We start from the raw sequence: 14,873 nt of genomic DNA, 5'->3' as shown, positions 1-14,873 counted from the left end.
ATTAAAAAAAAAAAAAAAAAAAAAAAAACAGAGATTATATTGCATCCATGTACTTGCAACAGGATATATGTTTGACCATACATGGTTTTTTATTTTTAGTGGGCCACTCTCTTGGATGCTGAGGGACGAGTTCTGGATTCAAAATCCTTGAGAAAGAGAATCTTTTATGGGGGTGTAGAGCATAATCTACGTAAAGAGGTATGTCTTCTATGAAGGTAGTTAAGTTCTGTATCAATGAGTATATTCTTCTTTGTAATTTTTTCTTTCTAATTACAGTTAATTGAATTTGGTCTATAATCAACTTTGTGAAGGACTTCATAGTCCTCCGTTTATTTTTCTTTATTTCTTTCTTTTAATTATAATCTTTTAAATGAAGTTTTTGTTTCTTGTCAATAATATAAATAAAATATAGGTATGGGCTTTCTTGTTGGGATACCACGCTTATGATTCCACGTATGCTGAGAGGGAATATCTTCAATCCATGAAAAGATCCGAGTATTTGACAATAAAGAACCAGTGGCAGGTTTATCATAAACCCTCTCCTTATTTCTTTTTTCTTTTCGTTTTCTACTGAAGCTAGAAGGCTACATGAAATTGATAACTGTATTCTTCAGAGCAGTCTGTTTGTGAACGATCTTATCACCACAGTTTCAATTATCCCAAAAAAAAGTACATATCCAATTTCAATGATTAAATGAAATGTACAAAAGGGTAAAATTTATCCATAGAGATTACAAAAAAAAAAAAAAAAAAAAAAAAAAAAAAATGACGGTCTATATTGTATACTTCATTCAAGATATCCTAGTGATTAGTCCATCAATCACAAAATATAATTGAATCTTTTTCAAATTTTTATGTAGTGGGACCTTTGTTCCATGGCATTCTCTGTAGGTTATCTTGACGAATTCATTCTACTAGGCGTAGCTTTGTAAATAAAAAAATTATCCTTTCTCCCTTGACCCGCTAAGTGAAGTGTATCTCTGTACTATATTTCTTTTTCTTGCAGAGTATTTCCCCGGAGCAGGCAAAAAGATTTACAAAATTTAAAGAGAGGAAAGGCCTTATTGAAAAAGATGTGGTAGGTGTATTAAATTGATATACTTCGTTTTTCTTAATTGGTTATTAATTAAATTTGATTTTTTCCATTTCTAAGTATTTCTTTTTAATCTTTTCCCAAGGTGAGGACAGACCGATCACTTTCTTTCTTTGATGGGGATGAAAACCCTAATGTGAAGCTTCTTCACGATATTTTATTGACCTACTCATTTTATAATTTCGATCTTGGATACTGTCAGGTATTTCTTTTTCCCTTTGCCTTATAGTTATAGTTCAGGCATCAAGGACATCACTTGTGCTTGAACTTACCTTTTCCTTGAACCAAGCTACTAGGGTTTAAGGAAGAGTTTAAATTTCAAGTTCACATTGCTTGTGCTGCCTAACTGTAATATGGCTGCATATGAAGTCGTTAGATCTAGATCTGAATTCTAAATGTTGGCAACGATATAACTACGATTTTTGAAGTTTAGGTGCTTCCTAAATTCTATCATCTATGTGGCTATAAATATGTACTATATGATGTCTAGGAGACTAAGACTATTCTGATACCTAGTTCAACCTTTGTATATCATATGCAAAAGTAGGTTAGAGCTGGTGTTGGAATGAGCTTGTTTTTGTTGTTTTCTCTTGTTGGCTGCTATTGTTTGCAGGCTTCTTTATGCTGTTATTTCGCATTTCTTAGAGCTGATTTTCTTAAGCCGGTTAGAGAGCTAGAGTACGTATTATTTATTAATAGTCCTGTCTAAGGGCATTGCATTGTCGCAAGTACATGTGTGCAATAGAAAATTGAACTTCCTAGATGGAGGTGTAAGTTATAAAGTCAAACAGTTGCATCGTCTTAGGAACTAGATCAAATATAAAGAAAAGAATGAAACAGTGGAAATGGTAACTTCTGGATTTCATGCACTGGAATTCGTAGGAACCTTGAAATGGAAAGTACTCAACAGAATTCAAATAAATTTCACAAACCTTGATGTTCTAAATTTCTACCTTCCATGTCTTTTAACTGGGTTTTTAATTATACTTGGAATACATTGTGCTTTTGTTAACTGGAAAATAAAATGATCTTACAACATGGTTATCTTGGTTTAAAACTCTTCTCATAGTACCCAAAAGTGGTTATTGTTCTTTGGTATGCAAAAGTTCTATCAGACTTTTTAAATGGACCTATTCAAACCTTTGTATATTTTATTTTGAATCGTTTATCCTGGAATTAATATGTAAGACTTGTTTATGTTGTCCATTTAACAACGATCATCAAATTGTAATGTATGGAAGTTATATCATTTTTATTTATTGACATTTGAAGAGATTTTTCTTCAATTTTCTATACACCAGGAAGATGGAAGTTTGTTTTAGTTGTGTTTTTTTTTTTTACACCGTTTTTCATGTATTAAAATTGCTTTGGCGAATTATTCTGTAGTACTCTGTGTCAATTTCCATGTCCAAACTTTTATTAAATCAAATGGCCACAGATCAAATTCCATTGGTTCAACTACTTTGAACTGTTGCTGATTTTACCATGATAATTTACAGGGTATGAGTGATTTTCTTTCACCAATATTGTTCGTTCTGGGTGATGAGTCGGAGTCATTTTGGTGTTTTGTTGCTCTAATGGAACGCCTTGGACCAAATTTTAATCGTGATCAGACTGGCATGCATTGTCAACTTTTTGCAATTTCCAAGGTTCCCACCTCCCCCTACGTGTACTTCATTGCATGCGCATGCAAATTGCATTCACGCTGTCTATATATATAATGGTTAGGAAAAATATTGCGCAATAAAGTTGCTTGGTTTTCATAAAAAAAAAAACAAATAAATAAAGTTTCTTGATTTTTATTTATTATTTAAATTTTAAGTAAACGGTTTCCTGTTGGTACTTGGTTTTAGTGGAGAAATGTGCATGCGATTTTATTTGCTGTCGATAAAGGAAGTTGAGACAACACGATGTGTAGCCCTTGGTGTATGTTTTGATGCCCTCCTTTTGTTTTTATACGTTTTCAAATGTTTATGTCAATTGGAAGAGCTCTTTTAATCTTCTTGTTTGAGATTTCTTTCGCTTATCTGGATCTCCCTTTTCATTACTTTTATTTTTATTTTTATTTTATTTTATTGGAACTTTCTTGGTTTCTGTAAAAAAGCATAAGAATCTTCTCTTTTTTATCTAGCATTAACATTTCATCTTCTGAATAAATTACATAATTTATTCATTGTTCATTATTTATTTTTAAAATTTTATTTACGAATATTTGACTTTATTTAATAAGAAATGTTAATAGTTTTTTTTTTTTTTTTTTTTAAATGCAACGATATGTTTAAATTGTGTCATTTTCTTTCCTAATTCCTTCTGCTATGTCTTTGGCAGCTGGTAGAGTTGTTAGATACCCCATTGCATAACTACTTCAGCCAGCATGATTGCCTGAATTATTTCTTTTGCTTCCGCTGGGTTCTCATACAGTTCAAAAGGTCAGGGCTCATATCACCTATGTTTACTTTTTTATTTTTCCTTTTTAGACGGGAAACTTGGTTATATTCTTACCCGGATCAGATTCTTTCTAAATCGTTGTACAGTTATTTCTCCACTATCCTCGCATTTGTTGTTTGCCTGTCATTAGTATCTGTCCAGCATCTTTTTAGTTGGCCCTAACAGGCCATCCTGCCTGAAGTGCCAAGAAGTGATTGCATAGTTTGGTTAAAAAATTGTCCCAGTAGTACTTAGAAAACCAAGTTCGACAACATTTTTGTTAAAAAGTTTCTTCCCTATTCTCCATTCTTCGTTTGAAGAATTTGAAAATATTTGATCAAAGAGCATAATGGTATTTGTAATAAGAGATTGATTCCAGACCCCTAAAGAGTTTTTTTTTTGGGGGTCGGCAACAATCTGTAGGCAATTCATAGAATGGAAACGGACAGGGCCTATTCTTACTTGATTAAACTACCCCTGAACGTCAGCATCGTAAATATATTCGATTTATCAGATTTAACTGAATCTCATGCTACAAATTTTCTGCTCGTAATTTAGCTGGCATCCTTCTTAGGAAAGGCCAAGCCACCACTTTGTATCATGGGCTAATTTCATACTTATAAAATTTCTTTGAGTTGTACCATGTGCAGGTGTTGTATTATCATTTTAATAGTTCTATATCTCATTTTATGGTAAAACACTTCTATTGGTAGTGAATTAGTTTCTCGTGTGTTCTTTCTCTTAATTATCTTGCTAATATGTTCCTCGTTCACATACAGAGAATTTGAATACGAAAAGGTCATGCATCTATGGGAGGTATTGTGGACTCATTATCTGTCTGAGCACCTGCATCTGTACATATGTGTTGCGATCTTGAAGCGCTACCGTAACAAGATAATGGGGGAGCAAATGGACTTCGACACACTCTTGAAGTTTATCAATGAATTGAGTGGTCACATTGACCTTGATGCTGCCATTAGGGATGCAGAGGCTTTATGTGTGTGTGCTGGAGAGAATGGTGCTGCTAACATCCCTCCTGGAACCCCTCCCTCATTGCCTCTTGATGATGGTTCATATTACATTCAACAAGATGAAGTCCTGTAGAGATATTCATTCCGTTCCTCGTTGCTTAACAAGCTCTGGTAGTCCAATATATTGGAAAACAGAGAATTGCATATCTGTTAAATAGCTTAATTTTGTAGGAAAGTGTGGATTTTAAAAGTTCGGGTGGTATCAATCTATCATATTATATAAATGTTCCATGATATCTGATGGGCAGGCTTTCATATTATTGTTCATTCAACTTTCACAAGGAAGTGCACCCAAGCATTTCACCTAAACTGGATAGGTCGTTCTGTGTTCCCCAACATTTTACCACTTCCTTTGTTTTATACTTATATTGGAAATAATGATATCTAGAATATGAAGATTGTGTTCAACTACCGTGCTGTAAAATTGTGTAGACTCCATATTGCTGTTAGCAAATGCTTTTTGAAAGTGCAGTTCTGATTGCTAGGTAGCCAAGTGTAGTGACAAGTAGCTCAAAAAGTACAGGAAAAGATTGCTGGAATTTAAAGCTTGGTTCTGAATGTTAAAAGAGGTGGCGGACTTACTATCATACTGGGTTGAAAAGAATAAGGATTTTGACAATAAAAGCCTCTACCCGAACAGGGGGTTTCTCCAATCCTAGAGAATTATGAGTTACATGTTATCCAGTGATGCATGAACACTACTGCATCCAAATGCTTCTAACAGGAATAAGGGATCGAGGTGGTCAAAGTAAGGTTCGTCGTCAAAATTAAATGTCGCGTCATTTGCATGTACTATTGGAGAGTTTATATTATAATGAGAACTTGTTATGTCATCCATATTCCAAGGTTCTGTAACTTCTCTGTTCTCTTCCTGGTTTCTTCTCTGTGTATCATGAGCCAAATTTATCCCGTTGTCAATGCATATTGGTGGCTGAGGATAACAAGTCTGATTGATAACTTTCTTCTGCTTCTTATTATTCACATCATCATCGTTGTCGTCGTCATTTTTCATGTGGCTATTTGAGTCATTAGCTTTTCTTTTATCTTGCAGGCCATTCTTGTTCAAATGGGTATTCCAGTAGTTCTTCACCTCGTTATCAGTTCGACCAGGAAGCCGACCAGCAATCAATGACCATCTGATTCAAGAAGTAACACGTTGAAAATATCCAAACATTCAGCAAGTTGTCTCTCTTCACTGTAAGTATGGATTAAGCTTTTGAGGGGTTTAAGCAATACAAACTGACCTGTTGCCTAAAAGTTTATGCATACGGATAATTAGATCCTCTTCCTCTTTGGACATCTCCCCGCGTTTTATATTAGGCCTGAGGTAATTCTTCCATCTTAGCCTGCAACTTTTCCCACCTCGCATCAAACCTGAGAGGCAAGGGAGGAAAGCTCACACACTCACACATGAATGAAAACTCTAATTCCTGATATATGTGTAACATTTTTAAAAAACTCCATCCATCGTGCTATAGAGTTTTGAGAAAGATGAATATAGTAGCGGATATAGAAATGACTGGCACATTTTATATTTGTTATTAGACATTTTTGTAGCCAAATTTCTTACCTGATTCCTGGGAGACAGTCGCCCAATTCCCTTCGCCATGAGTTTCCACATAGTTTCTGAGGATCAAATCTTCTTCTGGTTTCCACAAATTTTTCTTCAGCTGTTGCTTCATCTCTTTACTCTCCTCCATCACCTTTTTTCCTCTTTCAGGTTGGTGACAATACATTTACAGGATGCAATGATGACAACTATGATTGGATTCTTCCTATATATGACAGCAAAATGGGCACCCAGCACTGTCAAATATTACTCGCAGAATGTTGAAATGGTGGGTCACGCATGCATCATCATTGCTCTCTTTGCGCTGGCAGATTGACGTGCGGGCCCTGGTTTGCTAAAAGCGTATCTGCCTGCTTCTCAATCAAGACAGGTAATTCTCTCTCTTCTTGGTGAAGATTATTGATACCAGTTGCTAAAATAATAATATTTGTGGAGTTCGGAAAAAAAAAAAAAAAAAAGAAGAAGAAGAAGAAGAAGTTTAGTTCTTGCTCTTATTGACAGGAGTCGTTTAATTACAAAATAGTTTCACTATAAAATGTGGCTCATTTGATTGAAAACAAGTTATTACCCAATTTTCAAATATGGAAAGATTTTCACAATTTTTTTTTTTTTTTTTTTTTGGTGTGTTTTTTTACTTGGCTGGGATTGGATGTCTTTAAAAGGTATATTCAACCAAAGATTTGTGAGGGGTTAATAAAAATTAAAAAACCACAAATTGGTATGAAAATTTGAAAAAGAAGCTCAATGATTGTTCTGTGAGGATGGATTTTTTTTTTTTTTTTGGTGTGTTTTTTTACTTGGCTGGGATTGGATGTCTTTAAAAGGTATATTCAACCAAAGATTTGTGAGGGGTTAATAAAAATTAAAAAACCACAAATTGGTATGAAAATTTGAAAAAGAAGCTCAATGATTGTTCTGTGAGGATGGATTTTTTTTTTTTTTTTTCTTTTTTGGTAGTTTACTTATAACTTCTCGGTTTACGTGAAAATTGGATTATTTCTCATTGCTTGGCTTCTAGTTTGAACGATAAAAATGACAGTTTTCCCTTCTTTTATATATACACACAGACAAAACGAATACTTTGTTTTTGACTGTAGTTTTTTTATTTTGTTTTGTAAAACAATTTTAAAAAAAGTTATTTGGATTTTGTATGTATATCTTACTGTGCTTTTCATGTAATTGTTCATATAGGTTATATTTCAAGTTTTCTTTTAAAGTTTCACTCTTTTTGTAGTTTGATCCTTTTTTTATCGCAGGGCATGGACTTGTGACTTCTTAATGAAATTTAAAGATCAAAAAAATTAGAACGACAAGAAGAATAGTAAAAAAAAAAAAAGAAGATAGAATGACGACAATGAAATTTTGGACCCTTTGATTTTGATTGTAGGTGAAGTGGAGGGAGGAAGGTACTGTAGGTACTCTACCTGGAGGCTTAAGTATTTAGCAAGCGTTCATGAGTGAGGCACTCGGAGAACAACAATGCAGCAGCAGCAGCAGCAGCTTTTGTTGGGGAAAGCAAGCAGGCGATTGGGTACAAGTTTGAAAAGAGAAATAATTGAAGTTTTCTGTGTGTCATTGGGGCAGGCATTGGTACTGCGACAGAAGAGACTGATATGATTTCTCACATTGTCTGCCATTTTTTCTATTTGATTTATCTATCTGCCTGCAGGCTGCAACAGGGCGCTATTGTAAAGATTCCACATCCATTCACCTACACTGTGCCTGCCCTCATCACTCTCAGCTTTTTCCTTTTGCATATCTGCCTGTCTCATGCTTCTCCACCAGGTACACGCACACTCCCTCCCTACACACCCGTTTCACTATTTCCACTTATCTTTCTCGTTTCGAAATTGTCTGTTTTTTACTTCGTTTTTTTGTCCCTTATTTGAAAGAGGGGGAAGGGATTTTGTTAACTATTTCTTGTTTATGGTTATTTTCTTTTCAAATTTGTGTCTAAAAGTCCTAAATTTTAAATTTACTATCGGTTGTGTTCAAAAGGTTCTCTTTTAACTTTTAAAATGTCTAACACTTTCTTAAACTTTTAGTTTTGTGTAGTTTGGTGAGTATGTGAAGGATCTACTCCGTTCTTGCTTTTTAGTTTTTGTTTTTGTTTTTGTGGTAAGAAATAAAGTGTCACAATGATTTGGTCTCTGTCTATTTCTACTAATTTCTACTAATTTCTATATCTCTATCTCATACTCTTTTTCAGTTTAAGTGCATTTTATAAAAGCAAGGCCATGTAAAAATTGATTTCCATTTAAAATAATAAAAAAAAAATCGCTTTTTCTTGTCCTGACTTCCTATATATGCGGTCATGCTTAGTGCTCTGACTCTCTCCACTTTCTCTGACTTCATCTTTGACTGCCATGTGTTTCTCTCTATGATTTAAATAATCTTCTTAATCCAAATGTGTTTTAAAGGGCTAAAATAGACTTTTAATTTTTTTTTTTTTTTTTTTTTAGTTATATTTGTTTTTTGTATTCTTATTTAGAAAATTACGCTTGTTTTTGCTAAAAATAATTAGTTCAATTTTTTTTAATTATTTTATTTTAGTATCATGGATAAATGATGTAATTGTATAATTATATAATAGGTTATAATTTTATTTTATATTCCCGAGTGCTGAAAATAATTGAACAACAGTACGGAAAATATATATAAGAAATTTGGTGCACCTAGAATTCAACACCAATAAAAAACAGGTAGCAACTTTTAGGAAGTAAGAGCACAAATTCCCAAGCTTAAATGAATGATTGGACAGAATTTGGGGTGTTTGGGGCTGTGATTCCTTCCACTTTTTCCTATTATTATTATTTTTTTTTTCTTTGGGTAATTTGAGATTCCCTCTCTGCAAAAGTTGGAAGGCAAAAACTGCTATCATTCTCAAATCAAACCCTTTCATCGCAGCCCCCATCGGATCATGTATTGAAACAAATTCCAAAAGCCTTACTGTTCAATGTTTATGCTACATTGATTATGATCGTTGTGTATCATTATCATGGTGATATGTAGTTAGGCGGAGAGAAGTGTAAATTGAAATTCTTCCATCATTTCTTGCTTAAATTCTGATGGTTAGTTTTAAGTATGCAACTTAGTTGAGCTATGTTGTCTTTTTGTCTTGCATAAATAGGCACACGTGTGCACCTGGACCCACGCGCGCACACGTACACAGAAGTCACAACTTCCCATGCACTTTGCTTATTATCAAAGCAAGCTTTTTTTATTATTTTTTTTTTTATTTTTGGGTACTTGGTGATGTCAACACCACTTTTGCTTCAAAATTAGAGGACAAGTTTTGGTTCATGGTGTTGTTGGGAATTTTGGGATCAATTAGAAGAATAATGTTTTGGTTCTTGGTGTTGGTAGAAATTTTTGAATCAATTAGAATAATGATGTCATTTAAAAGACCAAAAAAAAAATAAAAAAAAAATAATAGATATAATCATTTATTGTCTATCACATCAATATCATTTAATAATTATATGATGTTTACAAAAGAAAAAATAGATTTCTTTTCCTTCTAATACATGTATATACCACTCTTAAATTCATCTTATTTTAATAATAGAATATTTAGAAGTGATTTCAAGATGGTTAAAATCACTTTTTTCATCTACAAAATTACTTTTAAACATGTTTACGATGATTCAAAATCAATTTTCACTTAATCAAATACGGATTAATTTTAAATATATATACAAAATTATCGTAATTAGTTTAAGTAAATATACAATAACCAAAATGAAAAGAAAGGAAACTTCCTTTATAATAATTTAATTTCATGAAACTTTCACACATCTTTATATTGTTTGATGTTGTTTACTTATTTTTTATTCTTATAATTGTAATTTATTTTTCATTTTTCGTATTTAGAAGTTTGGTTATCGTTGGCATAATTGGATTGAAATTTATTCTATTTTAATTTTCAAACTTAGTTTTTATAAATTATATAAAATATATGGTTAAATTATATTTTTCTTTTTGCTTTTTTTTTCTATATTAATTATATTTTTTTTATAAATATTTAACTAGGTAAAACTTCAATTATTTATGACCAAAAGTGGAATCATTTCACACGTAATTAGTCTTAGAATATTAAAACAATTTAATAAATATAAAATATTATTATTATTTATTTAGTGAATCTTTTTTTCTTTTTCTTGGGGCCCATTTGCCAAGATTTAGGGTTTCCTTTTCCAACTTTTTTGCAATAATAATAATGTAATTAAAAAAATAAAAAATAAAAAGGTGATATTCGTGCCTTTTCTTTTAAATATTTGTGGGGTTTTTTTAATTTTAAAATACAGGTTAAATCCTTTAATTTTTGTTAATTTTTTTGTTAATTTTCTCTTTTAGTCTCCTTTAGAATCTCAAGTTCTATTATTATATTATTATAGTTTATAATATATATATTTGAAATAATACAAAATTTTAAAAGTGAGGGGATATTCGTGCTTTTTTTAGCTTCCAACGATATATTTGTAAAATTTGAGTTAATAATATTTCATCCTCGAGACCATATCATAATCGTGTTTGATACCAAATTCCGAAATTAAATCTCAAATTAAAGAATCATTTGATAATATACTCGTAAGTCATAAAACTAATTACAATTACCCGATAAACAATCAAAACTTTGAGATATTTAAATCTATAGTTGCCAATATCATATCATTGTAAATATATATAGCGAGTCCAAAAATCAAAATAAACGATCCTAACCATGAAATATCATATTATTCACGAAGTTTCGGTCTTAATTAAATTCACAAAAAAATACTCCAATCACTATCTTCATTAATTTTTTATTGGACCAAAAACTAACATTGACTTGGAACTTCATTAACCATAATAAATATTAAAATTCTTTTTTTTTCTTTTATATTTGTTTTAAATAAGTTTTCAACATTTTGAAGCCACTCAACCACAAATTAAAAAAATATTTATTTATTTATTTATTTATTTTTCAAATTTATGAGAAGCCCCATTTCAGCAAAATTAAGAATGGAGAATTTATTTTTTTGAAATTTCTCCATGGAAAATACACACCCAATTTCTTAACAATAAATTTGGTCAAAAATTTTAAATGCCATTATTGACATTTTTTTTTATATTAACAATTTGGATAACTATTTTATTTTTTTTAAAAAAATTGTGTTTATTTTCGCCATTATTCCACGACGACGACGACTTGAGTAGTGTTCGGGAACCAAGCTTGCTTAGCCACTAGCTTATTAATGCGAAGACTCTTTTGGTTGATTGCTTGATTTCGTCAATAAATGCATCGTTTTCTTGCTTGTTGTACTATTGCACTTGACATAGTCGTCAATGTTTTCTTTGTTGGATTAGATTCTCGATCCACCAACTATCTGAAATGTTGGCAAAAAGGGTTTTATCATCCAAAAAAACGGACGGTACTCAAGGCCAAATAATACCTGCCAGAGATTGAACTCGTCTCGAGAATGGTCAATCATTTAATAATATGTGTTGGAAAAAAAAATCAACCAATCTCTCCTGTCTGATTGGCTGTGGAATTATTCCACGCTTGTTAACATAGACCAGCATGTAGACAATAACACACTCCCATCATTCTAGATAAAAACGAAATGGTCTGATTAGAACCGTTTAGAAAAATGTCGATCCATACGGAATAGACAGTTCCTCCCGATATATTCACGATACGATAAAATCACGCTCCACGATACGATATGATAAGCGGTATAATGAGATAAGTGCAAAAGGTCATATCTTATTTTAGAATACGTCTCTTACACGCTTGTTTTTTAATGGGCCAAAAAGTCATTGAAAGTGAGAAAATATTACTCTACTCGCGCGAGTACGGAATGTTGGCACTCGCCTGTTTTAGAGGTGTTACGTGTCACTTCACCTACCTCAAGTGGGTTTGATTAATAATTAATATTTCAACTTTTTTTTTAATGAAAATTAATTGTTATATTCTAATTTTAAGAAATTGTTTTTCAATCACAATATTAAAAATTATTTATTGAATTTTATTAATCATGGGACTCTTTTTTTTCTTTAATTTCCATTAGTTTCTTAAATTTTAAATTACTTTTATTTTTCTATGTCAATATATTATAAAAGTATAGATACAATATGTCTATTAATTATAATTATATAAACTTAGCTAAATTAATTTAATTAAAAATATAATATGAAATTAATGAATATAATCTATTCTTATAAAATTAAAATTGATCAAACAAAACAAACAATTAATATATTAAAACGATATACAAAAGAAAAATATTTAAATAATATATTAATTTTTTTGTCATTTTGTTGGAAGACTATGAATAATCTCATTAAATTTAGACAAGTAGCTATAGCTACCTGAACTTTTCGTGACACGTAAGACATTTTTATATTAAAATTTATTCATATTTGATGTGGAGGCAACTCGATAATCTTTTTTTTTTATTGTTTTTGACATCATTAATAATTATGTCGACGATTTAATCATCAAAATCACGCTAAATATGTAGCTGATTAAATTTTACCATAGAACTTAGGTATTAAAAAAAATGATTCCTAACTTTTAAATTTTCTTGTGTATCCAACTTTATAAATCATAATGTTTTTGAAAAAATATGCAATATTGTGATTTATAAAATATGGAAAAAGAAGGGAAAGAAAAAAAAAAGTAAAGATAATCCAAAATCAATAATATATTTATAAATTAAAATCCCAAAAGATTACTTTTATTTATTTATTACAAAATTCAAAATGAATAATGACCATTTTTAATTTTCTTTACCTATATTAATTTAATTCCCACCTTTTTTTTCCGTTCATTATAAATATATATATATATATATATATATATATATATATATATATATACGTGTTTTTTAAATTTAATAATTAAAATTTAAAAGTTTGAAAAATAAAATAAAAAATAAAATAATGATAAAAATTTAGACAAGTGAAAAAGATATAAAGTTATTTCTTTGAAATTTATATATATTTAGTCTTTAAAATTTTAAAATATCTTAACATTTTAATTTGTTGTGAAATAAATACCCACAAATTTTAAATTTTAATTAATCTATTAAATTTAAAATATTTTTTATTTAGTAAGTCCATAAATTAAAAAAAAATTAATTTAAATTTATAATTTAAAAGTTCAATAACTAAAATCTCAAAATTAAAGAATAAAATTAGTAAAATTAATCATAAAATAAATAATAAAAATGAGAAAAAAAAAAGCAATAAATAAAAGTCAGAACTGACGAAGTGACAGTGAGCGGTGCTGGATACGACGTCGTTAGGATGAGGGAGAGAGAAAAATTTAAGAAAGACAGTGACTGACACGTGTTCATAATAAATGGTTTAGATTTAAAAATATATTTTTAATCGTCTTTTTCCGTGCCTTATATTTCAAACCAAGTGTCCACGTTTTGCACGGCAATTCTTCGACTCCAAACCTCATCCTTCGGCGCGTGAATCTCACGCTCTCTTTCTCTTTCATCCTTTTTTTTCCCCTTAATTTTTATTCATTATTAGTATGTTGGTTGGTTGGTTGGAAAAATGAAATGGACATTTCATCAACCATTGAATTGACCCATGCTTATTTGATTTTCCTATAATAAGCGATTTTAAACATTACGGGTCGTTTTAGCACGCACGTTTTAAATTTAAAGTTCAAGTTTGTGAAGAATAGCTGTATAGTCCGTGTTCGGGAAGAAGAGCTAGATAACATGAATTTGTATTCAAGTTTGTGAAGAGTAGCTGTATGGCTCCGTGTTCGGAGAGAAGAGCTAGATAACATGATTTATATTCAAGTTCGTGAAGAGTAGTTGATAGCCCATGTTCGGGGAGAAGAGAAGAGCTAGATAACACATTCTTATTTGTTTATTTTTTTTTTTGCAACATTATGGGTCGATTGGTACGCACGTCATGAATCTAAAATCACACACACATATTTAATAGTTATATTTCAATTATTTATAAAGAGCTAAATTTGTTCCATAATAGGACTACGACATTATTTTTACTTAGCTCGAGACTAGTTCAATTTATTATAATTTAAGCATTAAAGTAGGTTAGACGGATCAAAATTATGCCTCAACCAAAATTAATTCGCTTCCAAGTTTTACAACATCGAGTTATCCAAAGCTAGACCGTGAGTCAAATATTAATTAATTTTGTCTTTTTTCATTTTCTCTTTAAAGAACGTGAATAATACAAAAAAGAAAAAAAGAAAAAGAAAAAAAACAATGACTACAAGGCTATTTTCGTCTTTTCACTAATAGTTTGGTAAGTTAGAAAAATTAGGTGGGCGAAATTACAGCGACTAGTCTTCGCAAATCCCGCAAATGCAGCCGAAGATACACGCAAGTTCGAGCCATTTAAGACAAATATAAGTGGATGTACTTATCACTCGTTTGTCTCGAACCTATCAACTGATAAGTAAGAGTACGTATCTTTATTAGTTATCATCTCGTTCTCCGGTCGCGGTATTTAATTTGTTCGATGCCTCTGTTTCTTCGCTGCACGATTCTCTCTTCCAAATCCCTAACCCTCTCTTCATCTGTATAAAAGCTTCAACCAAACGAGCGTAATGAGAGAAACTAGAGCGAGAAAATTCACTGAAACTCTCTAAATTTCTTAGTCTTCGTCGTATTCGTCTTCATCCAAGACTTCCGATCTGACTTGCCAATCTAGCGGAGGTATTGCCTTTTTTTTTTTTTTTTTTTTTTTTTTTTTTTTTTTTTTTTTTTTTTTTTTT

At 30.9% G+C, this 14,873-nt stretch overlaps 3 protein-coding genes and 1 long non-coding RNA gene across 7 annotated transcripts in view; 3 read left to right on the top strand and 1 right to left on the bottom strand.

Moving 5' to 3' along the window:
• Positions 1-4,818, top strand: part of LOC111493698 (TBC1 domain family member 15) — a 14,625-nt gene extending 9,807 nt beyond the window's left edge. The window contains exons 9-15 of the mRNA XM_023143510.1: positions 100-198; positions 413-523; positions 1,007-1,078; positions 1,179-1,295; positions 2,593-2,742; positions 3,422-3,522; positions 4,300-4,818. Coding sequence (XP_022999278.1) covers positions 100-198; positions 413-523; positions 1,007-1,078; positions 1,179-1,295; positions 2,593-2,742; positions 3,422-3,522; positions 4,300-4,624 — 975 coding nt within the window. The 3' untranslated portion in view covers positions 4,625-4,818. The remainder of the gene's footprint in view (positions 1-99; positions 199-412; positions 524-1,006; positions 1,079-1,178; positions 1,296-2,592; positions 2,743-3,421; positions 3,523-4,299) is intronic.
• Positions 4,819-4,995: 177 nt separating this feature from the next.
• On the bottom strand, positions 4,996-6,256 carry LOC111493699 (transcription factor MYB82). The gene is made up of 3 exons (XM_023143511.1): positions 6,122-6,256; positions 5,796-5,925; positions 4,996-5,687 (listed from the first exon to the last, which is right to left on the bottom strand). Exons 1-3 carry the CDS (start codon positions 6,249-6,251, stop codon positions 5,222-5,224), a joined length of 726 nt encoding a protein of 241 aa, XP_022999279.1. The 5' UTR covers positions 6,252-6,256; the 3' UTR covers positions 4,996-5,221.
• LOC111493702 lies at positions 5,272-8,411 on the top strand. Of its 2 annotated transcripts, none has more exons than XR_002720051.1 (5): positions 5,272-5,304; positions 5,603-5,748; positions 6,272-6,491; positions 7,509-7,711; positions 7,791-8,411. It is a non-coding gene; the product is annotated as an uncharacterized LOC111493702 (long non-coding RNA). The 2 variants fall into 2 exon arrangements; XR_002720050.1 differs by lacking the exon at positions 5,272-5,304 and adding an exon at positions 5,403-5,495.
• A 6,234-nt stretch (positions 8,412-14,645) lies between these two features.
• LOC111493727 (topless-related protein 4-like) overlaps positions 14,646-14,873 on the top strand; it is an 11,217-nt gene continuing 10,989 nt past the window's right edge. For all 3 annotated transcript variants that reach the window (XM_023143548.1, XM_023143549.1, XM_023143547.1), the window contains exon 1: positions 14,646-14,814. The gene's annotated coding sequence lies outside the window, so the exon portion shown is untranslated. The remainder of the gene's footprint in view (positions 14,815-14,873) is intronic.

This window comes from Cucurbita maxima, unplaced genomic scaffold (assembly GCF_002738345.1).
Source record: "Cucurbita maxima cultivar Rimu unplaced genomic scaffold, Cmax_1.0 Cma_Scf00019, whole genome shotgun sequence".
Classification (NCBI taxonomy): Eukaryota; Viridiplantae; Streptophyta; class Magnoliopsida; order Cucurbitales; family Cucurbitaceae; genus Cucurbita; species Cucurbita maxima.
The sequence above is the reverse complement of the archived record's forward strand: the minus strand, read 5'-3'. Positions and strand labels throughout refer to the sequence as shown.